We start from the raw sequence: 27,796 nt of genomic DNA, 5'->3' as shown, positions 1-27,796 counted from the left end.
AGCCTTAACACAGTTCATAATCATGAGATATAAATCCATTCTAGATTTACCTGTTTTCAAATGCCCCCTCTTAAAATAGAAAATAAAATTAGTATTAAGATTATTTTTTTTATGATTTTAAAATTCATTCTGCAGTATATACACCTATATTCCAGAAATGAAAAAATTACATATTTTCATTCTCATCAAATCATGAATGAAGTGCTAGTCTACAAAGTGTCATTCAAATACTTGTCTTTATCTCACTACAGGAGAAACTCCTTTACATTCTAACATAAAGTCTGCAGTATATCCAACTCTTTTCCAGAAATTAGAAAAATTAACATATTTTCATTTAGATCAAACCATGAATGAAGTGCTGATATACAAAGTGCCCTTCAAACACTTGTCTATATCACCCTACAGGAGGAACTCCACATTCTAAAATCCAGTATATAGTATATCCACATCTTTTCCAGGAATTAAAAAATTAACATATTTTCATTTAGATCAAACCTTGAATGAAGTGTTGGTCTGCAAAGTGCCCTACAAACACTTGTCTATATCACCCTACAGGAGGAACTCCACATTCTAAAATCCAGTCTACAGTATATCCACCTTTTTCCAGAAATTAGAAAAATTAATATATTTTGATTTAGATCAAACCATGAATGAAGTGCTGGTCTACAAAGTGTCACTCAAACACTTGTCTATATCCCCCTACAGGAGGAACTTCTCCAGACCTTAAACCAAGTTCGAGAACAGCTTGAGACAGAGCACCGAACGGTATCCGAGACGCAGCAGAGAAACACGGAACTCGAAACCAGAGTTCACACACTCACCACTCAGTTGCAACAGTTGGCTGCTGGATCACTCTCTGACGATGTTAAGGCCACCATTGCTAAGGTCAGTTGCATGGTCTGTTCCGTGGAATTCTATCAGTATCAAGGTCCACTCTGTGGAATTTGATCAGTAACAAGGTCCCCTCTGTGGAATTTGATCAGTATCGAGGTCCACTCTGTGGAATTTGATCAGTATCAAGGTCCCCTCTTGGAATTTGATCAGTATCAAGGTCCCCTCTGTGGAATTTGATCAGTATCAAGGTCCCCTCTGTGGAATTTGATCAGTATCAAGGTCCACTCTGTGGAATTTGATCAGTATCAAGGTCCACTCTGTGGAATTTGATCAGTATCAAGGTCCACTCTGTTGAATTTAATCAATATCAAGGTCCACTCTGGAATTTTATCAGTATCAAGGTCCACTCTGTGGAATTTGATCAGTATCAAGGTCCACTCTATGGAATTTGATCCGTATCAAGTCCACTCTGTGGAATTTGATCAGTATCAAGGTACACTCTGTGGAATTGGATCAGTATCAAGGTCCCCTCTGTGGAATTTGATCAGTATCAAGGTCCACTCTGTGGAATTTGATTAGTATCAAGGTCCACTCTATGGAATTTGATCCGTATCAAGTCCACTCTGTGGAATTTGATCAGTATCAAGGTCCCCTCTGTGGAATTTGATCAGTATCAAGGTCCTCTCTGTGGAATTTGATCAGTATCAAGGTCCACTCTATGGAATTTGATCAGTATCAAGGTCCACTCTATGGAATTTGATCAGTATCAAGGTCCCCTCTGTGGAATTTGATGAGTATCAAGGTCCACTCTGTGGAATTTGATCAGTATCTAGGTCCACTCTGGAATTTGATCAGTATCAAGGTCCCCTCTGTGGAATTTGATCAGTATCAAGGTCCACTCTGTGGGTTATAGATAGCGAATACATACAGAATTATTTCAATCGTTTTTCGCTTTACGCTTTTATTGAAATTTAAACCCATTTCTGTATTCATTGCTGTAACGAAGCTGTATCATTTCAGGATTCGTCTGAAACCAACGGCGCAAATGTCCCATGTCCCCCTCCCCCACCCCCTCCAATGATGAATGGAGGTCCCCCTCCACCGCCCCCTATGATGAATGGCGGGCCTCCTCCTCCCCCTCCTCCAATGATGAATGGGGGTCCACCTCCCCCACCTATGATGGGCAAGGGACCCCCTCCTCCACCGGGTCCAGGTGGTCCGCCCCCTCCACCTCAGGGAAGTCGTATGAACAGACCAACAAAGCAGGTGAGTTTTTGGTTCAATCAGACATCTTGGTATGTGGTTCCTGTTTGGTAAGTCGTAGTCTGCTCCTGGCTTAATGCTAACTAGGTCACTTAGCTGTAAAAGATACTATACTCAGTTATTTTAAATGAGGCGCATTTGCACCGACTCGCATGGGTGCCTTTTAGGTTGGAAAAGTTTCCTACTAGCTGATTGGTTTGAATTATCTTGTCCAACCTACCAGCTAGCAGGAAACTTTTCCGAGCTAAAAGGGCACCCCTGTGAGTCTGTATAAATGTGCCTTATTAAAAAATAAATTGAATATAGTATTTGGGTCAGGGGAAGAGTATAGGGCGAGGAATCTCGCACTTGAATAATCATTGAGAAACCTAAAGCCTGTATACACCCTTTTGGAGCCACTGCCTCTAATAAATTTATTTCTTATTTGTTGACAATAAGAGAAGACATGTTTTCTCTGTTTACTAATAGAATAGTTATTTTCTCACAGTATCTGTCTTCTAACAGGAGATATGTTTTCTCTTTGAGTATATGTTTACTAACAGAAGAATGGTTTTCTCACAGGGCATCTGTTTACTAAGAGAAGACATATTTTCTCATAGTATCTGTTTACTAACAGAAGATATGTTCACTCACTGAGTATCTGTTTATTAACAGAAAAAGATATGTTTTCTCACTGAGTATCTGATTACTAACAGAAGATATGTTCACTCACTGAGTATCTGTTTACTAACAGAAGATATGTTTACTAACAGAAGATATGTTCACTCACTGAGTATCTGTTTACTAACAGAAGATATGTTTTCTCTTTGAGTAGCCTATCTGTTTACTAACAGAAGAATTTTTTTTTTTAGTATCTGTTTCCTAACAGAAGACTTCTTTTATCACAGGGTATCTGCTTACTAACAGAAGACATATTTTCTCACTGAGTATCTGTTTACTAACTGAAGATATGTTTTCTCTTTGAGTAGCCTAACTGTTTACTAACAGAAGATATGTTCTCTTTTTTAGCATCTGTTTCCTAACAGAAGAATTGTTTTCTCATAGGGGATCTGCTTACTATGAGAAGACATATTTTCTCACAGTATCTGTGATTCCAATTCGATGTTCCTAAAACTGGAGGAAGTACCATAGTAGATAGATCGTTTTTTATCCAGGGAAGAGATTAAAAGTAAAACTGATCTTAGAATTGTAGACTCTAATTCGATGTTCCTAAAACTGGAGGAAGTACCATAGTAGATAGATAGATGAATTCTTTATCCATGGAAGAGATTAAAAGTAAAACTGATCTTAGCATTGTAGATTCTAATTCGATGTTCCCAAAACTAGGGGAAGTACTATAGTAGATAGATAGATTCTTAATCCAGGGAAGAGATAAAAAATAACTCCTCTTGGCCTTGCAGATTCCAAAATCGACGACCCAGCTTCGTGCCTTCAACTGGGCGAAGATGCCCGACTCTCGGGTGACTGGTACGATCTTCGCCACGCTGGATGAGTCGCCCCTCTATAAGTTCATGGACCTCGAGGACATCGACAGGACTTTTGATGCCGCTGTTTCCAAAAAGGGTAACGGAGAGGTAAGGTCAATTCCTACTATTGGAAAAGGAAAATAAACTTTTTCGTATTCTGTTTTGATTTACGAGTATTATGTCGTGTGGAATATTTCTGGGCAAGTCCTGGGTATTCTTTTACAAGTAAAGATATTGATGATTAATATAATTTTGATATTAATAGCAATGATAATAATTAAAATTATATGACCAGACAGGCTTCCATTTTACCTTTTTGAATATGGATTAATTTATTAGGGATTATATTATTTTTACTGAGGATACAAAATTATACTATAAAAATATACACTAATATATTGAATTTCCCGATAGACATATTGTAAGTATTCTGAGTTCAAGGGTAAAAGAACTGAAAATAATTAAACAACCTAATCCAAAACACATAACTCAACTTAAAATAAGACTAGTAGCCATTAGTAATTTACTCTCAATATAAGATCATTTTACAAATATTAATTTTTTAAAAACTAACCTATTTGAAACATCCCTGCCTGGCAATCGCCAGACTGGGGTTCGAGTTCCGCTGAAGCCTGATAGTTTCTTTTATCTTCTTGAATCTCACCATCCTTGTGAGCTAAGGATGGGGTGTTAGGGGAGTCTGGAGGTCTACCTGGCTCTCCCTGGTCCTAGCTTGCGTGGAGAGTTGCTTGAACGTTGATCATATGTATATATGGTCAGTCTCTAGGGTGTTGTCACTGTCCCATGCCTCTGCCATTCATGAGCGACCTTTAAGACCTAGTCTTCAGTCAGCCACTTCCATACCTACGGCTTTTCCCGACTAGCTTGCTCCTCACTCCTATTCTCATCACATGTCTATGTCCAAACCATCTCACCCTTTGATATCTCTCATGCAATGATGATAACAACCACTTCATATCCAATTCCTTTAAATTCTTCTCTAGAGAAGCCAATGAATTAATTATGATATTTCTTCTAAGGGCGAGAAGACACTGGAAAGATTGAAGTCCTGCCGAGCGGTGCAAGTGAGTGTTCTGGAAAACAGAAGACAGCAGAATTGCGCAATTTTGCTCTCCAAACTTAAGATGACGAATGAAGAGCTTGTTAGGTGAGTTAAATTGAATTGTTTCTACATTATTAGATAGGTGAAATGAACTAATGTCATTATAAAGATCATTTTTGATAAAATGAAGTCAAACCAATTTAGATAATTAGTAAAGATACCTTACAGTTGGACACAGGAATTTCTGGCACACCTCGCTTTGAGGGTGTGCATCTTGTCACACCCTTACTGCTCAGTGAGTAACCAAACAGTTAGTATAGGGAGAGATGGCAGGGTGACACACAGGAGCGTGCCGCGCAGTAATTTTGTGACAGAGTGTACTTCCTAAGAACGAGGTATGCCTGAAATCCCCGTGTCCAACTGTACCTGTAAAATTATTGCTGGAAATGAGTTTGAAATAACTAGAGTTATTTTGTGAAGTTTTTTCAAAGAATGAATTTAAATAACATAAGGTTCATAATGCGATAAAGCAGATTTACTATGAAGATTATGAAGAATGACTTTGGTATATGACAGTTTTGCATTCTCCATCGTAAGGCTCAATAATACACAGTATTCTAGAAGTTTTATTCCAATTGTGACCATATTGTGGAATGATCTTCCTAATCAGGCAGTTGAAGCAGTTGAACTTCAGAAGTTTAAAGTTTATGCAAATGTTTTATATTGAAGAGGTTCACATAAGTCTCTCTTTATTGTTTATATATGACAGATCTATTTTAACGTTGTTACTGAGCTTAAGATTTTCATATTCTAAATTCATTAATTTTCTTATAGCTTATTTATTTCCTTATTTCATCTCTTCACTGGGGCATTTTTTCTTGTTGGAGCCCTTTGGGCTTATAGCATCCTGTTTTTCCTATTAGGATTGTAGCTTAGCAAGTAACAATAATAATATGAACTCAGGCTATAGACTGAAATATTTCTTAAGACATCCTTTATAATTTTGATCATTTTTTAATTCATATATTGAGCTATCTGTTTTGAAATATTTCCTCTTTATTTTATGATTGTTATGGTGTATTAAACACAGATCCTCGTCTGTAGAAAAGCCATGGAATTGTTTACTTCCATCCGCAGAGAAGAGTAGTCATGGCCTTCGTGTTTTTTTTATCTTTGCTTCCTTAATCTCTCACTAACAGGGTTCTCCTGAAGATGGACAGCGACGGAGAACTGGCCCCTGACATGGTCGAACAGCTGCTGAAGTTCACGCCCACAGCAGAAGAGAAAAGTATGCTGGAGGAACACGTCGACGAAATCGAAAACCTCGCTCGTGCTGATCGGTTCCTATACGAAATCTCCAAGTGAGTTTTATGAGTTTTATTTTATTAATATGGGGAGTTTTACCAGCCCAATAAGTCATGCTCGACTCTAACAGAGCTGGCCTAGTTTGTATGCTGGTAGTTCTTATTGCTTAAGTTTGACTTTGGAAGAAAGGTCGAGTAAATACTTCCATATTCGAGAATACAGTACTGTATTTAAATGCAATTTGATAATTTTTAGTATTTAACTTGCAAGAACTTAATTGAGTTTTCTTTTAGTTTTAGTTGAAAGTGTTCAAATTAGATTAATAAAAAAAAAAAGTTCAGGATCCATTCTAGTTAAGTAACAGGGATTTTAGTCATATAAGTAACTAAATCTGGTAAGGAGGAAAAACCATATTCGGAAACTTATACATGAACACAGTCTAGACATCCTGCAATAAACTGTACTTAGGTTTTAGATATTTATGAAAAAATACTTCACGGTCAGAATTATAATCTACCATGGAATCCCATAGTATGGTAGTAGATAAGTACTCTAGAAGTTTTATTCCAGTTTTGATTACATAAGTCCCTTTATAGTTTATATATCAAATATATGTTTTAATGTTAATGTTTGTAAAATATTTTATTTTAATTTTCATTACTTCTTATATTGTTTATTTATTTCCTTATTTCCTTTCCTCCCTGGGATATTTTTCCCTGTTGGAGCCCTTGGGCTTAGAGTTCTCTTGCTTGAGGGTACACTCGGGCACACTAATCTATCTAATGTCTCTTTCTCTTGTTTTGTTTAGGTTTTTATAGTTTATATTGAAATATTTATTTAGATGTTATTGCTGTTCATAAAATATTTAATTTTTCCTTGTTTCCTTTCCTCACTGGGCCATTTTTCCCTGTTGGAGCCCTTGGGATTATAGCACCTTGCTTTTTCAACTAGAGTTGTAGCTTTGCTAATAATAATAATAATAATAATAATAATGATAATAATAATAATAATAAGATATAGCTGTTCCAGAGGGTTGTATAACATCTTTTCCAATTAACTTTGCAGGATTGAACACTACGAGGAAAGATTACGTTGCCTCTATTACCAGAAGAAATTCAAAGAGCGTTTGGCAGAATGCGAACCCAAGACATTGTCCGTCGTCAGTTCTACCAAAGAATTGAAGAACAGCAAAAGGCTCAAGAAATTCATTGAGGTCGTGTTAGCCTTTGGAAATTACATGAATAAAGGTAAGGCTTGGAGAGAGAGAGAGAGAGAGAGAGAGAGAGAGAGAGAGAGAGAGAGAGAGAGAGAGAGAGAGAGAGAGAGAGAGAGAGAGGTTAAAGTACTTCTATTTCACAATGGACCATTGTCCTACACACCTGGTCCCTCTGGTTGGTTGCAGGTATGAAAAACGGTCCCTGCTTTACGAGATTTTAATGTTAACAGTATGGTCTACCTCATATACATACATACATATATATATATATATATATATATATATATATATATATATATATATATCTGTTGTAAACTGAATCCTGCGTATATATATTGTGTGTATATTTATAAAGTATGTATTGCATGTATAGATTATATATAAATCTATAGCAACTAGTAAATAGATCATTACAACGTATCAAATACTTTTTCTCCTGATTTGTTGAAGTTTTTATAGTTTATCTAGAAGATATTTATTTTAATGTTACTGCTCTTAAAATACTTTATTTTTCCTTGTTTCCTTTCCTCACTGGGCTATTATCCCTGTTGGGGCCCCTGGGCTTATAGCATCCCAGGATGCTTTTCCAACTCTGGTTGTAGGTTGGCAATTGATAATAATGATTATTATTATTATTATTATTATTATTATTATTATTACCTGCTAAGCTACAACCCTAGTTGGAAAAGCATGATGCTATAAGCCCAGGGGCCCCAACAGGGAAAATAGAACAGTGAGGAAAGGAAACAAGGAAAAATAAAATATTTTAAGAACTGTAACATTGAAATAAATATTTCTCACATAAACTATTTAACCATTGTTTTCCTTCCCTTGTTCTTCGCAGGAGCCAGAGGAGGCGCTTACGGCTTCAGAATCTCGTCCCTGAACAAACTGACGGACACGAAAGCTTCCAACAACAGATCGATAACTTTGCTCCATTACATTATCCGCGTCTGTGAGAAACAGTGGAAGGACATCGTCAAGATGGACGAGGATTTCCCCAACATCAAAGAGGCCGCCAAAGTCAAGTATGTGGGGGTGTTTGTATGTGTGTATATGTAGACAGAGACTTCTTCTTCTTTGTCTGCATCTTTTCCCACTTCTATGTGGGGTCGATATTTCTGGCCAGCGTTCTCCATCTACCTCTGTCCCACACTTCTTCTTCTTTCCCCACTTTTATGTGGGATCGATGTTTCTGGCCAGCGTTCTCCATCTACCTCTGTCCCACACTTCTTCTTCTTCTTTCCCCACTTTTATGTGGGGTCGATGTTTCTGGCTAGCGTTCTCCATCTACCTCTGTCCCACACTTCTTCTTCTTCTCCTTCTTTGTCTGCATCTTTCCTCACTTTAATGTGGGGTCGATGTTTCTGGCCAGCGTTCTCCATCTACCTCTGTCCCACACTTCTTCTTCTTCTTCTTCTTCTTCTCCTCTGTCTGCATCTTTCCCCACTTTTATGTGGGGTCGATGTTTCTGGCCAGCGTTCTCCATCTACCTCTGTCCCACACTTCTTCTTCTTCTCCTTCTTCTTCTTCTTTTTCTTCTTCTTCTTATTCTGCTTATTTTCCCACTTCTATGTGGGGTCGATGTTTCTGGCCAGCATTCTCCATCTACCTCTGTCCTACACTTCTTCTTCTTTGTCTGCATCTTTTCCCACTTCTATGTGGGGTCGATGTTTCTGGCCAGCGTTCTCTATCTACCTCTGTCCAACACTTCCTCACTGGTTTGTCCCTTTGATCGAAGGTCATCCTTGATACAGTCCATCCACCTTCGCTATGGTCTCCCTCTCCTTCTCGTTCCCTGTACCTCCATTTCCATCACTCTCCTCCCAATATACTGTTCATCTCTTCTCATGACATGACCACACCACCTCAGTAGACAGATACTATCTATCCATATAGTTTTTTATGTGAATAGATAGATTCACTGTTAGAATTTGCATTAAAGAAACGGTGAATGTCTGGCAATATTTATTCCAGGATTTTTACCGTTTTAAAAACGGACATATGACGTAAAGGAGTGATATAACGGTCACCAACCCCTAAAAAATAATAACAAAGTAAGGTAAAATTACGGTCGCCTGTATTTTACTGAATTACAGTTGAGAACAGTATATTTTTTACGGAGTATTTCCTATTAAAATCACGGTTTTTTTTCTAACAGTGTACAGTATATAGTATATTTCTAATAAAGAATAAAACCTCAATGTCAATGTAGTAATCCCAGATAAGGCATATTTTGTTGTCTAATTTTATAGTACTTATGAATATTTCAAGCCATCATATTTATCTCTACACCAAGACTAAACCCCCCTCTCCTTCCTTCTCTTCACAGCATCACCGAGCTCGAGAAAGAGATCAACAGCCTCAGACAAGGTTTAGACTTCATCGAGAGAGAGGTGTCCTGGCACCGAGCGCAAGGTTCGACTCCACCCGGAGACAGGTTCCGCCTCGCCATGAACGAGTTCCTAGCGCTGGCCAAGGATAAGTTGGTCAACATGGAATCCCAGTTCGAAAATATGAAAACTCAGGTTTGTGGCTTATCTTGTATTCTGTAATTTTATAGAAAATTTGTTTTTTTCTTCATTGAGCTACCAATAAATGGTAGCCTATTGGAAATGCCCCTGCCGTGTAATTTGCTGGATGGGAGTTCAAGAGCCACTCAAGTTTCTAGTGCCTGTAACCTCTTCATCCTTGTGATCTAGAGATAAAGGGGACTTGGGGGAGCCCATAGGTCTACCTGTTGAGTCATTAGCAGCCATTGCCTGGCCCTCCCTGGCCTGAGCTTGATGGAAATGGTTTTGGGTGCTGATGATATTTATATATGGTCAATCTCTAAGGCATTATCAGTCACCACATGTACAAACCATCTGGCCCTTTGATATCTCTCAAGCAATGATAATAACAACTATTTCATTTCCAGTTCCTCACAATATTTAAACTCATTGACTGGTCTTTGGTCAGCCACTTCAATACCTTCATCTTTTCCCGACTAGCCTGCTCCTCATTCATTTTCTCACTACATGTCCAAACCATCTCACCATTTAGTATCTCTCAAGCAATGATAATAACAACTATTTCATTTACAGTTCCTCACAGTGGTTAAATCTACTGACTGGGCTTCGGTCAGCCACTTCCATACCTACATCATTTCCCTACTAGCCTGCTCCTCACTCGTTTTCTCACTGCATGTCCATACCATCTCACTCAATGATAACAACCACTTCATTTCCAGTTCCTCACACTCGTTAAATCCACTGACTGGGCTTTGCTCCGCCACTTCCATACCTAAATCTTTTCCCGACTAGCCTACTCCTTACTCGTTTTCTCGCCACATGTCCAAACCATCTCACCCGATGATAATGACAACCACTTCATTTCCAGTTCCTCACAGTGGCTGCCATGTTTGGCGAGGATGCCAAGTCAGCTCAGCCCGAAGACTTCTTCGGCACCTTCGACACGTTTATCGACATGTTCAAGGATGTGAAGAAGGATCTGGAGAACATGAAAAAGAAGGAAGAAGAGGAGGAGAGGAAGAGAAAAGAGGCGGAGGTAAGGGATAGTTCTTTGTTTTTTTATCCTTTCCATTTCGGTTTTGTTTTTATTAAGTTCAGTACGTAAAATATTAGTTTTTGTTTGCTTAAATTTATATATGTCAATGTGTATGTCCCTTTAATGTAAAGTGAATGCTGTTTTGTGCTAAGGAATACAGTACTGTTATGCCTTCGAATGATATTGTTTTGAGTTCTGTAGTTTATTAATTTGATTTACTACGTAATTATGTGCTTGTAATGTACATGTTTTGTTTGTAGTTAGACATTTGTTTGAAAAAAAGAAGCATTATTTAATTTTTGGCTCATGTTGAATAATGATATAAGTTAGTCCGTATATATTTTTATAGACTAATCTTTTCCTTGTGTTCCTTCGAACTATTTATTTTTATTCTTCCTACTGTTATACGTTTTTCTATTTATATATATATATATATATATATATATATATATATATATATATATATATATATATATATATAAGTACCTGAACATATCTTCTTTACTACTGTAATCAATCTCGCGTAAATTAACTTTGATTAATTTCAGTTATATTTATATGAAAAAAAAATATTTCGATCAAATTTTGAGTTTATCAACATTAACCTTTAATTGCAATTAATTGTTTATTCTAACATATAGGAATCATTGAAAATATCCTTACCACGTTATTTTTATAATATCAAAAGTTATCAATTTCATATTTCATTAATAATGTTCCTTTTCGCTCGATTTTCGCAAGTTACTGAGCACATTGATGTCATCCATACTGTTTTTTCTTGATTACATCACTTTTCTGTCAGTGACATCATCTAGTTTATATCTGACATCCCTCACCCTTCCCCTGTCTATCTGTCCATCTCCTAAATTCTGAACTTCTGTATCTGTCTAGTTTTCATGAAGGTTCAAATCTGTCCTAGACAGTAATACATAACGTGTATTAAGGATGGATTATACAAGGGACAGTAATACATAACATGTATTAAGGGTGGGTTATACTAGACACAGTAATACATAGCATGTATTAAGGATGGATTATACAAGAGACAGTAATACATAACATGTATTAAGGATAGATTATACAAGAGACAGTAATACATAACGTGTATTAAGGATGGATTTATACAAGAGATAGTAATACATAACATGTATTAAGGATGGATTATACATAGTAATACTTAACATGTATTAAGGATGGATTATACATAGTACAGTAATACATAACGTGTATTAAGGATGAATTATACAAGAGACAGTAATACATAACATGTATTAAGGGTGGATTATACAAGGGGCAGTAATACATAACATGTATTAAGCATGGATTATGCAAGAGACAGTAATACTTAACGTGTATTAAGGATGGATTATACATAGTAATACATAACATGTATTAAGGATGAATTATACAAGAGACAGTAATACATAACGTGTATTAAGGATGGATTATACAAGAGATAGTAATACATAACATGTTTTAAGGATGGATTATACATAGTAATACATAACATGTATTAAGGATGAATTATACAAGAGACAGTAATACATAACATGTATTAAGGATGGGTTATACAAGAGACAGTAATACATAAAATGTATTAAGGATGGATTATACAAGAGACAGTAATACATAACATGTATTAAGGATAAATTATACAAAATAGATAATCCATGTCCTGTAAACAGGATTAAATTATCCAAGCCATGATTGTTGGATTATCCTAGGCAAAGTGATCCATGTCCTGCAAACATCTTGAACTGTCTCACACATGTCAAAATACATCATTCTGACACAGTGAAATATTCTTGAAGATTCATAATTTATCTCTGAAGGATTCATGTTTGGAAATATACTTATTTCTTGGAATTTTCTAATAGTTTCTAGTATATTATTTGGTTATTTATTGGCGTGTAGTATCCAGAAATCTAATATATAAAAAATTCTGAGTTTCAATGCCAATATTTGGTTATTTATTGACGTATAGTATCCAGAAATCCAATATATAAAAAATTCTGAGTTTCAATGCCAATATTTGGTTATTTATTGGTGTATATTAACCAGAATTCCAAAATATAAATTTTTTTTAACAATTTAAAGGACGATATTTGGTTATTTATTGGTGTATATTATCTAGAATTCCAAAATATAGATATTTTCCGTGTTGCAATGTCATTATTTGGTTATTTACTGGCTATATTAGCCAGAATTCCAATATATAAAAATTTTCTAATAGTTTCAATGTCATTATTTGGTTATTTATTGAAGGATATTAGTGAGAGATCCAATATATAAAAATTATCAGAGTTTCAGTGCCATTATTTGGCTATTTATTGGTGTATATTAACCAAATATCCAATATATAAGAATTTTTTGAGTTCCAGTGCCATTATTTGTTTATCTATTGAAGGATATTAATGATAGATCCAATATATGAAAATTATCTGAGTTTCAGTGCCATTAATTGGCTAGTTATTGGCGAATATTGACCCCAGAAATCCAATTTATAAAATATTTTCTAACAATTTAAATTACATTATTTGGTTATATATTGGTGTATATCAACCAAAATTCCAATATATAAAAGTTTTCTAATAGTTTCAATTACATTATTTAGTTATTTATTGGTATATATTAACCAGAAATCCAATATATTAAGGAAAAAAGTAAATTTATCCACTGCAAAACAACTTTGCCTTAGTAGTGATTCTCATTTTCATACATTTTCCATCAGTAATGATTCGTCTCTTCAGCCAAAGCGACCTGTAGTCCAATTATAGCTGTTTTAAGGTATTGTTTCTAAAGATGAAGGAAGCTAAATGAGTGATTATATCTGATTATTTTTCACGAATAATTTTTTTCTTGTGCAAAATTGTGTCTTTTTGATTCTCACTTTTTACTTGGCGTTTTATTTAAAATTGCAATTTTTTTCTGAGGATTGATTTCAGAAGAAAAAAGTTTCTCATTCGTTGAAATGTTGATTAAGTTATTATAATTCTTTGATTCATGCTTATTTATAATAGATCTTTATGGTTGCCATTGCAATAACAATGGATTTTGCAAAACGACTGAAAAGTATTGCTATCTATTTATGATTTCTTGTAAAATAAGATATTTCAGATGAAAAAAAAAGTTTGTCATTCATTAAACTGTTGATTAAATTTGCAATTTGATAGAGTTGATTTATGCTGATTTATAGCAAATTTTTATGGTTGGCATTGCCATAACAATGGATTTTGCGAAATGAAATAGAGATATTTAATATCCATCTATGATTTCCCGTAAAATACTATACTGAAAATCGATACAGTGGGTTTATATAGTTTTTAAAACTTTACTTTATTTGAAGTATATCCAAAAACTGATTTATTTTTAAAATCGGATTCATATATTCTTAAAATGTTATTTTATTTGAAGTGCAACTAAAACCTGATTTTTTAAAGAAAATTTCTTGGGTTTATATATTTACAATAACTTGGATTTTATTTGAAGTTCCTCCAAAAAACTGATATTTGAAAAAAAAAATATTCATTTGGTTTATATATTTATAAAATCTTTATCTTATTTGAAGTTCCTCCAAAAACTGATTTTTGAAAAAAAAATATCTTTGGTTTATATAGTAAAAAAAAATATTTAAAATACATCCAAAAACTGACTTTTTAAGAAAATATCTTGGATTTTCTTTTAAAAGAAAGAACTCGAATTCATTTGAAGTTTGTTCGAAAATTATTTTTAAAAATTGTCTTGTCTGCCTAATCCAAATTTAATTCTTATTAAACATCTTAGCTTTTTTTATGAAAGTAATTGTAATTCATTCGATTATACGTTTTCTTTATTTGGCTGCTAATAATGATTTAATCTTTTTTTTTTTCACTTTTTCAAAATTATTGATTAAAATTCTTGCCACATTTCAAGATCCGTTCTCCTATGAGAGGATATATATATATATATATATATATATATATATATATATATATATACATATATATAAATACATATATATATATATATATATATATATATATATATATATATATATATATATATATAATTTCATTGTTAAAGTTTTCTAGATCTTATCTTGAAAATATCAAAAAATTTATGGAACCTAAATGGTCCGCTCGGTAGGTTTGCAATATATATATATATATATATATATATATATATATATATATATATATACATATATATATATATACATATATATATATATGTATATATATATATGTATATATATATATATATATATATATATATATAGTATTATGTGCTAGTTGGCACTGTGTGCTAGCTGGTTTTATATGCTAGTTGGCACTATGTGCCATTTGGTATTATTTGCTAGTTGGCACTATGTGCTAGTTGGTATTATGTGCTGGATGGCACTATGTGCTAGTTGGTATTATATGCTACTTGGCACTATGCGCTAGTTAACACTATATGCTAGCTGGCACTATGTGCTAGTTGGCACTATGTGCTAGTTGGTATTATGTGCTGGATAGCACTATGTGCTAGTTGGCATTATGTGCTAGTTGACATTATGTGCTAATTATCTAGTTAGAGCTAGTTTCTAATTGGCTTAGTTTATCCAAGGTAGGTTTGTCCAAAGAATTTTTCCCAGAAATTTTTAGAGATAAGCCAAGGCTTCAAATATACATAGGCCTTATTTTTATATTTCCCCTGAGTCATATCTAAACATAAACTGCTATGAATACAATAGTTATTCATAATTACTTTAACAATAACTAATTGGCTCCATTATCTTGGAGCTCTAAACTATACTCATTTTTTTTAATGAGGCGCATTTGCACCGTCTCGCAGCGGTGCCCTTTTAGCTCGGAAAAGTTTCCTGCTATATGATTGGTTAGAATTATCTTGTCTAACCAATCAGCGATCAGGAGACTTTTCTGAACTAAAAGGGCACCCCTGCGAGTCAGTGCAAATCTGCCTCGCTAGAAAGAATTGACTATAGAATACAACATAAGCTAACATCTAATGTAATGTTATGAGATCCAGCTAACAGTGATGCTTAAAAAAAAACGATATGCTTTTAGCAAGCAAAAGCATGCATTGCATGTATGATGCTAACTTTATTTTGTGTGTGTGTTAAACTTTAGAACTAATACAATGATATGTCTTTCTTATTTGGTCACAAGTCATGCAAGATTTGAATAAGGAATTTTTTTTTTTTTTTTTTTTTTTTTTTTTTTTGAGGTTACATATTTTTTACCTATTTCTTTACCTGTCATTATTATAAATCTTTTGTTCTCTTCTTCGTTATAGCAAATACTGTTCTCAGTTACTTTCGTTTTATTTTAGATACTAAAATGAAACTGGCATCTCTCTCTCTCTCTCTCTCTCTCTCTCTCTCTCTCTCTCTCTCTCTCTCTCTCTCTCTCTCTCTCTCTCTCTCTCTCCATGTATTTTTATAACAATTTTATTTTTATTCGTGGCATCATATGCTATGAGCCATTAAAAAAAAACAAAAGAGTCTCTAAGGAACATTTTGGAACAGTAAAATTCATATTTTTTCCTATTTTAGTCCATCAAATTATGAAAATTAATCATTATTTTCGACTTACATTCAGTATGTCATTTTAGCTTCCGGTCAGCTTTAGAATTACCAATACCGTAGCTTTTTTTAACCACTTATCATATATAGCTTATTTTAGCTTTTAATGATTCTTACCTCTTTTTTTATCCATGATTCTTACGCCTTGCTATTTCTTGTTTCGTATTGATTCTCAGTTGAATCATGCTTCATAATTTCTTTTATTTTTCTGTCTTTGTATTGTCATAATTTCTTTTATTTTTCTGTCTTTGTATTGTCATAATTTCTTTTATTTTTCTGTCTTTGTATTGTCATAATTTCTTATATTTTTCTGTCTTTGTATTGTCATAATTTCTTTTATTTTTCTGTCTTTTTATTGTTTCTCAGTTGATGCAAGTTTTTATTTCGTAATGATTCTCAGTTAAATAAAGCTTTATCATTTTCATTTTGTCTATGTTTGTCACCACAAAAAATTTAGAGCGACATCTTAGTATGATTCTCAGTTGATGCTAATTATTAGCTTGTAATGATTCTCATACAAATCCAGTTTTATGATTTTTTTTTAGTTTGTAATGTTTCTCATACGAATCCAGCTTTATAACTGTTTAGTTGTCTTGCAGCGACCTTTTTGTAATGATTCTCAGTTGATGCTAATTATTATTTTGTAATGATTCTCATTTAAGCTTTATAACTTTTTAGTTGTCTTGCAGCGACCTTTTTGTAATGATTCTCAGTTGATCAAGCTTTTTAACTTTTTAATTGTCTTGCAACGACCTCTTTGTAATGATTCTCATTTAAGCTTTTTTAATTTTTTTGTTGTCTTGCAGCGCCCTTTTTGTAATGATTCTCAGTTGATGCTAATTATTATTTTGTAATGATTCTCATTTAAGCTTTATAACCTTTTAGTTGTCTTGCAGCGACCTTTTTGTAATGATTCTTAGTTTATCAAGCTTTTTAACTTTTTAGTTATCTTGCAGCGACCTTTTTGTAATGATTCTCACTTTATGTGTGCTTATAATATTTGTTTGTTTTTTTCCTGTTTGTTTGTCAGCGATACAAACGCCGGTCACTGCCTTCCAACTGGCATGAGAGAGCGGCCTTTGCCCTGTGGCACTGATGCCCCTACTAGCCCCCCTCTCCTCCTCCTCCCTCTTAGGCACTGACCTTATACGACAGGTGACCCAGATGATGCCCCCTTTACAACACCTGTTCAACTAACCACATGAATTTAGCACCTTTGGGGGATAATGATGGATGGATACCATAAAGTCTTCAAAATTATGTTTTTTTTATTAAAAGAAGATTTAAATTTCAGTATTATTATTATAATTATTATTATTATTGTTGTTATTTTTTATTCAGCAAATATATTCATTAGAAATTCAATTAATAAAAAGACAGTTACATTGATTTCCTTATTTTTCAAGGCCTAAAACTGTATTTGAGGTTCTCTTGAATATTATAGAATGTATATATATATATATATATATATATATATATATATATATATATATATATATATATATATCTATATATATATATATATATGTATATATACACATATATATATATATGTATATATTTATATACATATATGCAACATATATGCTGTATATATATATATATATATATATATATATATATATATATATGTATGTATATATATACATGTATGTATATATATACATATATATACATATATATATATATATATATATATATATATATATATATATATATATTTATATACAGCATATATGTTGCATATATGTATATATATATATATATATATATATATATATATATAATGTATGTACGTATGTATGTATTTATATACATATATACAACATATATGTATATACAATATACAGTATATATATATATATATATATATATATATATATATATATATATATATATATATATTTATATATATATATATATATATATATATATATATATGTGTGTGTGTATATATATACATGTATATGTATATATATACATATATATATATATATATATATATATATGTATATATATATATATATATATAATTATACTCATACGAAAATTCATTTCATAGAAAATACAGCTACATTTATTTGCTGATTCTTGAAGGCCCAAAATTGTATTTCAGATTCTGTCGAACATAATAATATTAAGAGTATTTAACATTCTTTAATATTGACGTATTTAAAGAAACATTATGGTATCCATTTTAGAAATACTTATCCTTATTAAACATCTTCGTATCTGGTTCTTTATATCTTTTAATTTTGGTTACAGAAGTTAACAAATCTATCACTAACTATTAACTTACTAATTTCATTAACTAATCTTAACTGGAAGTCTTAGGTAAAACTAAAAGATAATAATTAATTTTATTGATCATCTAAATTGTCTAATTCCTCGTCTGTAGAATAGGAGTCATTTTCTTAATTATTTTTATCAGTAATATAAAAAAAAAAAATTTCACTGCATGAAAAAAAAAAGTTTCTTAAATCTAAAATCCGAACTTTAAATTTTTCTTACGAATTTTAAATAGTCAAAATATATATGGAGTGCCGTATTACCTACATTAAGTTATTTTAATATTTGGTATGTTATATCAAATTTGTTTTTGAATATAAAATTATAATTTGAATTTTATTTCAATATATAGTATATCATCAAATTTGATTTTCAATATAAAATCATAATTCGAAATTTCTTTACAATTTTAAATAGTCAAAATATATATAGAGTGTTCTATTTGCCTACATTAAATTATTTCAATATTTAGTATATCATAAAATTTGTTTTTTAATATAAAATTATAATTTAAATTTTTCTGAAATTTTAAAGTCAGAATATATATGGAGTACTCTACGTACATTAAATTATTTCAATATTTGGTATATATCAAATTTGTTTTTCAATATAAAATCGTAATTTAAAATTTTATTAGAATTTTATTAGAATTTTAAAGTCAAAATATATAGTGTTATATCACCTACATTAAATTATTTCAATATTTGGTATATCATATCAAATTTCTTTTTCAATGTAAGATTTTTCTTTTAAAAAAGATACGAAAATTTTTTTAGATGTGTTGCACCCAAAACACAAGCCCCACCCAGCAAGAGATGATAGTTATGAAATGCATTACATATAAATACACTGTGTCACTGTATATTAAATGCACTGTATGCACATGACCGAACCATATTTATTTATTTATTTTTTTTTTTTTTTTTTTTTTTTTTTTTTTTTTTTTTTTTTTTTTTTTTTGAAGATCATTTATAATGCCTGATATAAATGTATTTTAGTTCACTGCAGATTATTATTATTATTATTATTATTAATATTATTATTATTATTATTATTATTATTAGCTAAGCTACAACAATAGTTGGAAAAGCAAGATGCTATAAGCCCAAGGGCTCCAACAGGTAAAAATAGCCCAGTAAGGAAAGGATATAAGGAAATGAATAAACAATATAAGAAGTAATGAACAATAAAAATAGAATATTTTCAAAACATTAATAACATTAAGATAGATATTTCATATATAAGCTATATAGACTAGTTTTGTTTATGTAAAGTTTAGACTCATTTCTTTGTCCTTAATATGGACTATTTATTTTGTTAACATTTGTTCACAAGTTCATTGTGTTAGTTCAAACCTCCTTCGCATCAATTAGAAAAAGATTACGAATTCTCTCAACAGATGGAGTATGAGTGAATAAAATAGTATTATTGTTATTATTATCATTATTATTATTATTATTATTATTATTATTATTATTATTATTATTATTATTACTTGATGAAACAGCCCTAGTTGGAAAAGCAGGATGCTATAAGCCCAAGGGGTCCAACAAGGAAAATAGCACTATATTCATCCGCATGTATATAAGAGAATTTTAATTTTTATTTACCATCGTTCGATTCAAAAAGTAATGAATTTGAGAGAAAAAATAATTATTATAATAATTGCTAATAGTTAGATTTATATTATATGTCTAAAGTTCATGCTAGGAATTTTTATATATATATTTAGTATTTTATGTCAAGTTTTATTATATTATTTTAAAGTTTTTATTTTATAACTGGAAATTTCTTCATGCAGAAATGAGAAGTTAGAGGTCTATATGTATAAATATATATATATATATATATATATATATATATATATATATATATACTGTATATATATATATATATATATATATATATGTATATACATATATATATATATATATGTATATACATATATATGTATATATATATATATATATATATATATATATATATATATATATATATATATATATATATATATATATATATATATATATATATATATATATATAAAACTGACTATTTCCCCTTAAAGAAGATTTTTTACATCTTTCAATATATATAATAAAAAAAACAATTTCTTTATTTTCATGACATTTCTCTCATAACTCACACAACATTCAATCCATCTCTCTCTCTCTCTCTCTCTCTCTCTCTCTCTCTCTCTCTCTCTCTCTCTCTCTCTCTCTCTCTCCCTCCTTATTTAGTGACACATGATGACGATGGAGACCAAATTTCATCTTAAATGTTCTGTTTTGGGACAAATTCTTTATTTTATTATCTTTTCTAATTTAAAGTACTGGATCCTACAGGTGTCCAAGCATGAGATGAAATAAACTGAATGTTGGTGGTTGCAAGATTTTATAAAGGAATGTTGTAATTATGTTGATATGTGCATATGTTAATAACGATTTGGTTTATATATATATATATATATATATATATATATATATATATGTATGTATATATATATATATATATATATATATATATATATATATATATAGTAAAAATATATATATGCTGTATATATTATATGTATATATAATTTATATATATACATATACTGTATATATATATATATATATATATATATATATATATATATATATATATATATGTATATATATATATATATATATATATATATATATATATGTATACATATTGATATATATATATATATATATATATATATTACTGTGTGTATATATATGCAATATACACACATATGTGCATACATATGTATATATATATATATGTATATATATATATATATATATATATATATATATATATATACAGTATATATATGTATTGTCTATGCTTGCATACTGTACAAAGCATCTTAACCAGAGCTATGCTTTTTGTGCCTCCTGGATGCTTAAAAAAATAACAAAAGCACTGCATGAATGCCTCACATGTGACAAAAATAAGGTTTGAATTTACAATAATAAAATAATACAAATAGTTCTTGTTACTAAGATCTTTTGCATTGAATTAATCATATTTTTTTAATTAATTAATGATTAAAGAATTAATAATTAATTTTCCTTTCTTTGTTTTTAAAGGTTTTATTTTCGAAATCAAATCCTTAGTAAAAACTGAAATATCAATTTTTTATTAATTAACTTTATATTAAAAACTGATTCATTTTCTCAAGTTTGATAAAATTTTCATCAACCTTATCTATGTCACATGGAATTGCTTTGCAATATAAATTATTTAAATTTGGTGAAGGTGTATAAAATTATGATTTTTAAATTAATGTAATTTTTAAAGTCACTTTTTATTTTAATAACACGTAAGTATGTAAACATTATTTTGAATAATTTTATAGCTTATGTCTTTATTAGCTTATATATTTATATATGTATCTTAGGTGATTTAGGTCTATATATTTTTTAAATAATTAATTTGTTCATCCATTTTATCAAGTTACCTTTATGTATTTGATTTCATATTTAATACAAAATATTTATATATATTTAATACACTTAAATCATAAGTTTTTAATTAATTACACAAAAAAGGAATCCATCTTTTATTTCTACATAATAACTTTTCAATCAATTACATCAAAATGTTATCATTATTACATTTCTACATTATTGACAAAAACTTAATATATTCTTGAAACTAAAACGAGATAATTTTATATTTAAATGAACTTGTAATTAAAAGAAGCAGATACAGAATTTCTGTTCTGTAATAGGTCGGTACAGAATTAATAATTTGTAAAGAGATAGTTACAGAATTCATGTATCGTGAGGAATAATACTGAGTAAAACAAATGTTGATTATTGGATTTTTATAAGCGAAAAACAGAAATAAATTAACATTTTCAGTGATGTCGGTACAAAATATTTAATTTGTAAAGAGATAGTTACAGAATTCATGTATCGTGAGGAATGATACTAAGTAAAACAAATGTTGATTATTGGATTTTTATAAGTAACAGAAATAAATTAACATTTTCATTGCAGATAAAAAATTAAGATTTTCATTCTGTAGTGCTAATATACTCCATTTGTGCTGTTGATGATTATAATTTTATGAATAACAAACAGAAATAACAATTTCATAAGTAACAAACAGAAATAACAATTTCATTAGTAACAAACAGAAATAACTAAGAATCATCATTCTGTAGTGATAAAGTTATCCATTCGTATAACATAATTCGAAGTAATTTATGATTTCTCTATGATAATAAGTTAATTTAACATTGATAATAATTTATATTAAAATTTCTCTTGCCATTTATCACGAGTCATAGCAAGATTATGTTGACTTTAACATAGTTAACTATTATATTTATCTTTTGCGTTGTGAATTAACATATAAAATTTAAAATTCAGAAGTATATGCGTTTTAAAGTAATTTTAATCATAATTAACTTATTTAACATATACATTTTTTAAAGCAGTTTTAATTATAATTAACTTATTTAACATATACATTCAGATGGTCTATTGCCATATTTAGAATATAATTCTAAACGAATATTAACATATTTACAATATATAGCATATACCTTAATTATCCTTATATTCATTAATTTACAATATGTCTATTCAGAACAGCGTACCATATAAATTGTTTTTAACATAATTTGCCATTTAGTTGTTACTTTTCAACATCTTTATCAGATTAACATTAACATCACAACACTATTAGTATATTTACAACAACTGTTAGTTATGATAGTGTATGTTTATCAGGTTAACATTAACGTCTCAACACTATTACCATATTTACAATAATTGTTAGTTATGTCAGTGTATGTTTATCAATTTAACATTAATATCTCAACACTATTACCACATTTACAACAATTTTTAGGTATGTCAGTGTATATTTATTAGGTTAGCATTAATAATGTTACCACATTTACAATAATTGTTAGTTATGTCAGTGTATGTTTATCACGTTAACATTAATACTGTTATCATATGTACAACGATTGTTACTTATGTCAGTGTATATTTATCAGGTTAACATTAATAATATTACCATATTTACAATAATTTTTAGTTATGTCAGTGTATGTTTATCAGGTTAACATCAATGCTATTAACATATTTACAACAATTGTTTGTTATATCAATGTATGTTTATCAGATTAACATTAATACTATTAACATATTTACAATAATTGGTACTTATTGGTTAGTTATGTCAGCGTATGTTTATCAGGTTAACATTAATACTGTTGTCGTATTTACAATAATTGTTAGTTATTCAGTGTATGTTTATCAGATTAACATTAATACTGTTAATATATTTACAATACTAGTTAGTAATGACAGTGTATGTTTATCAGGTTAACATGAATAATGTTACCATGTTTACAACGATTGCTACTTATATCAGTGCATCGTTCAAAACACTAATCCGTGTCCCTTTTGAACGGCCCACCCAACAGCGCCGCGAGATGGAGCGGGAGCGAAGAGCCAAGGAGAAAATCTCAAGGATGAACAACGGCCAACCTGGAGGAGGTATCGGAGGAGTCGGTGGAGGAGGAGGCGGAGGAGGAGGAGACAGCAGCTCCGGCGGGGAGAACGAGAACGACTTCGACGATCTCATCTCGGCCCTCCGATCCGGAGACGTCTTCGGCAAGGACATCGACAAGATGCGACGGAAGAAGAAGCACTCCTTCAGCGCCGGGTCCCGGGAGAGGGAGAGGGAGAGGATCATCGGCTCTCACAAGTACGCCTGATGTCAGGCCGGCGCCAAGGACGACCTAGAGAGTGAGGTCGAGAAGAAGATCGTCTTGGAGGCTCAGAATAAGAAGTAGACGACTTTTGTGGGTCGTTTTGTGATTGAAACTCGGATTATGAAGTGGATAGGGACGTCTTTTGGGGGTCGTTTTTGCGACGGAGGCTCAGAAGTTGATAAGGACGACTTTGATGGGCCGTTTGTGATTGAAACTCAAATTATGAATTAAATAGAGACGACTTTTGTAAGTCGTTTGTGATTGAAACTCAAATTATGAATTAAATAGAGACGACTTTTGTTTTCGTTTGTGATTGAAACTCAAATTATGAATTAAATAGAGACGACCTTTGTAAATCTTTTTTGATTGAAACTCAAATTATGAATTAAATTGAGACGACTTTTGTCAGTCGTTTGTGATTGAAACTCAAATTTTGAAAATGATAGGGACGACTTTCGTGAGTCGTTTCTGATTGAAACTCAAATTATGAATTAAATAGAGACGACTTTTGTGAGTCGTTTGTGATTGAAACTCAAATTATGAATTAAATAGAGACGACTTTTGTGAGTCGTTTGTGATTGAAACTCAAATTATGAATTAAATAGAGACGACATTTGTGAGTCGTTTGTAGATAGGGACAATTTATGTGGGTCGTATTTGCAATGGAGGCTCAGAAGTTGATATGGACGACTTTGATGTGTTGGATCCAATTCTTTGGGTCGTTTGTGATTAAAACACAAATTATGGAAAAAGATAGGGACGACTCCTGCGGATCGTCTGTGGTTAAACTCAGATCATGAAATAGGTTGGATCGCTTTTATGGGTCGTTTCTGATGGAGACCCAGAGTAAGAAGTTAATAAGTACGACTTTGAAGGGGTCGTTCGATGCATATTGAATTGAAGAAGGGTATATTGGGCCATCAAAAGTAAATGTCGTGTATAAAAACGTAACGTCAACTTAAATTTTTAGATAGTAAATGTTACAAACTCAAAAATAATAACAAATTGCCCAAGGTCTAAACTCACATTCTCTGTCATTTATTTAATGCAAAAAAATTGCAGAATGGTCCAAAAGAATATGTTAATGAATACACAAAATTATATTTAAATAGGAAAATTTCTTTAGTTATCTGTTAAACATTACGATTTAGAAGCATATTTGTCACCCCTTTAATCTCCAAAGGTCGTACTGGTACGTTTCACAAAAGTCATCCCTTTACCCCCATGGACGTACCGGTACGTTCTTGCAAAAAACTGCTTTGTACATTTGTTTTGCATATTTTTGATAACTATGAGAAACTTCAGGCATTTTCCAAAAGAATAAGACCAACCTGACCTCTCTATGACGAAAATTAAAGCTGTTAGAGCAATTTGAAAAAAAAAATATATTGCAAAATGTGCTTGAAAAAAAAACGCCTGGGGGTAAAAGAATTAATGGTTATATTTAGAATGTGACACATTATCCAAATTATTAGGACGATATAAAACTTAGGAAAGGTTTCACTTTCCTATAATTATATTAATTTAGGCCCCAAATAAGAAAATGTCTAAAAAGGACAAAATTATTTTGTAAATACATGTGATGAAATTCTCGCCAAAGAACCAAAAAAATGAATAGGCGATTTTATTCATTGGAACTTTTTAGTTCATATCGATTGTTATACTTTTAACATATAGGGGTCATTCGTGTTCTGCCCTTATAGGCTCAAAGAATGTATATTGTACATATAGATTTATATATAAATGAATATAAGCCTTACTAGCCCATTTAGCACACGTATAGTCAAGCAGTTTTTCGCATACGACACTGCCAAGAAATTTATATATATACGCGTGTTCCACATGAGAATTTTTTTATAGGTACAATCTTCTGAAGATTTTTCGTTTTCATTCCTTCTGTAAGTTGAAAAGAATATTTCTGTAATTTGAGGAAAGTATTTCTTTTGTAAGTTGAAGAAAATATTTCTTTTGCAAGTTGAAGAAAATATTTTTCTCCAAGTTAAAAAGAATTTTTCTTCTGTAAGTTGAAAAGAATATTTCTTCTGTAAGTTGAAAAGAATATTTCTGTAATTTGAGAAAAGTATTTCTTTTGTAAGTTGAAAAGAATATTTCTTTTGCAATTTTAAGAGAATATTTCTTCTGTAAGTGGAAATGAATATTTCTTCTGTAAGTTGAAGAGAATATTTTTTCTCTAAGTTCAAAAGAATATTTCTTTAATTTGAAGTAAATATTTCGTCTGTAAGTTGAAAAGAATATTTCGTTAAGTTGAGAAAAGTATTTTTTCTGTAAGATAAAAAGAATATTTCTTCTGTAAGTTGAAGAGAATATTTCTTTAATTTGAAGAGAACATTTCCACTGTAACTTAGAAAGAATTATTTCTTCTGTAACTTAAAAAGAATATTTCTTTTGTAAGTGGAAAGAATATCTCTTCTGTAACTTAAAAAGAATATTTCTTCTGTCACTTAAAAAAAGAATATTTTTTTCTGTAAGTTGAAAAGAATATTTCTTCTGTAACTTAAAAAGAATATTTCTTTCTTAACTTAAAAAGAATATTTCTTTCTTAACTTGAAAAGAATATTTCTTCTGCAACTTAAAAAGAGTATTTCTTCAATAAGTTAAAAATAACAACATGCATAATCTCGCCAGTTACGTCACTCTAACACAAGCATACCTCTGTTAAACTAATGAAGCATGTAACAATTTATTAAGCATAATTTGCTTTCATATCGATTGTATATTTTTTGTATAGTCACCGACTCCTATGATGACGTCATAGGATAAACAAAAAATGGTTTTTTATTTTATTTCTGTGATTCAGAAATATCGACAAACCACTATCAACTTCGTACAGCTTTACTCGACTTTTAAATGTATTTACTCCTGGATGTATCATCATGTATTATGATGTATTATGATGTATACTGCTCACCACTGCTGCTTAGTTCGAGAATGTATTTTTTGGTGTATGTATATATATATATATATGTATATATATATATATATATATATATATATATATATATATATATATATATATATATATATATATATATATATATATATATATATAACTGCTTGGATGAATATTATTTCAGAGAAGGAACTTGAGAATTCTGATGTATTGTTGATACCAAGATGTTAATAACTACAGGTTATTTGATTGTAAATTCAAAGGAAAATTAAATGCAAAAGTTTAATTACAAAATGAAAAAAACAGGGAACAAGAAATGTAGATAATTAATATCTAAATATTAAACTAAAATATGTATTATTATATATATACATGCATAGATATAATATATATATATATTTATATATATATATATATATATATATATATATATATATATATATGTATGTATATATATACATATATATGTATATATATAGTATGCATACATATATATATATATATATATATATATATATATATATATATATATATATATATATATATATATATACATTATTTACACTTCATCACTAATAGACT

At 30.5% G+C, this 27,796-nt stretch overlaps 1 protein-coding gene across 3 annotated transcripts in view; it reads left to right on the top strand.

Annotated features, from left to right (window-relative positions):
• DAAM (disheveled-associated activator of morphogenesis-like protein) overlaps window positions 1–26,246 on the top strand; it is a 113,936-nt gene extending 87,690 nt beyond the window's left edge. Inside the window, exons 10-20 of one of the 3 annotated variants that reach the window (XR_011045402.1) lie at window positions 706–885; window positions 1,855–2,100; window positions 3,498–3,671; window positions 4,604–4,731; window positions 5,826–5,987; window positions 6,997–7,178; window positions 7,992–8,175; window positions 9,480–9,675; window positions 10,529–10,696; window positions 17,293–17,417; window positions 24,013–24,133. Coding sequence is in view for 1 of the 3 variants with exons in the window: in XM_068379340.1 (XP_068235441.1) it covers window positions 706–885; window positions 1,855–2,100; window positions 3,498–3,671; window positions 4,604–4,731; window positions 5,826–5,987; window positions 6,997–7,178; window positions 7,992–8,175; window positions 9,480–9,675; window positions 10,529–10,696; window positions 24,013–24,306 (1,914 nt within the window). In the remaining 2 variants the exon portion in view is untranslated. Of the gene's footprint in view, window positions 1–705; window positions 886–1,854; window positions 2,101–3,497; window positions 3,672–4,603; window positions 4,732–5,825; window positions 5,988–6,996; window positions 7,179–7,991; window positions 8,176–9,479; window positions 9,676–10,528; window positions 10,697–13,427; window positions 13,484–17,292; window positions 17,418–24,012 lie in introns of all 3 variants that reach the window. The other 2 variants (XR_011045403.1, XM_068379340.1) reach the window with 2 other exon arrangements.
• The last annotated feature ends 1,550 nt before the right edge of the window (window positions 26,247–27,796 follow it).

Source organism: Palaemon carinicauda, chromosome 8 (genome assembly GCF_036898095.1).
Source record: "Palaemon carinicauda isolate YSFRI2023 chromosome 8, ASM3689809v2, whole genome shotgun sequence".
Lineage (NCBI taxonomy): Eukaryota > Metazoa > Arthropoda > Malacostraca > Decapoda > Palaemonidae > Palaemon > Palaemon carinicauda.
The sequence above is the reverse complement of the archived record's forward strand: the minus strand, read 5'-3'. Positions and strand labels throughout refer to the sequence as shown.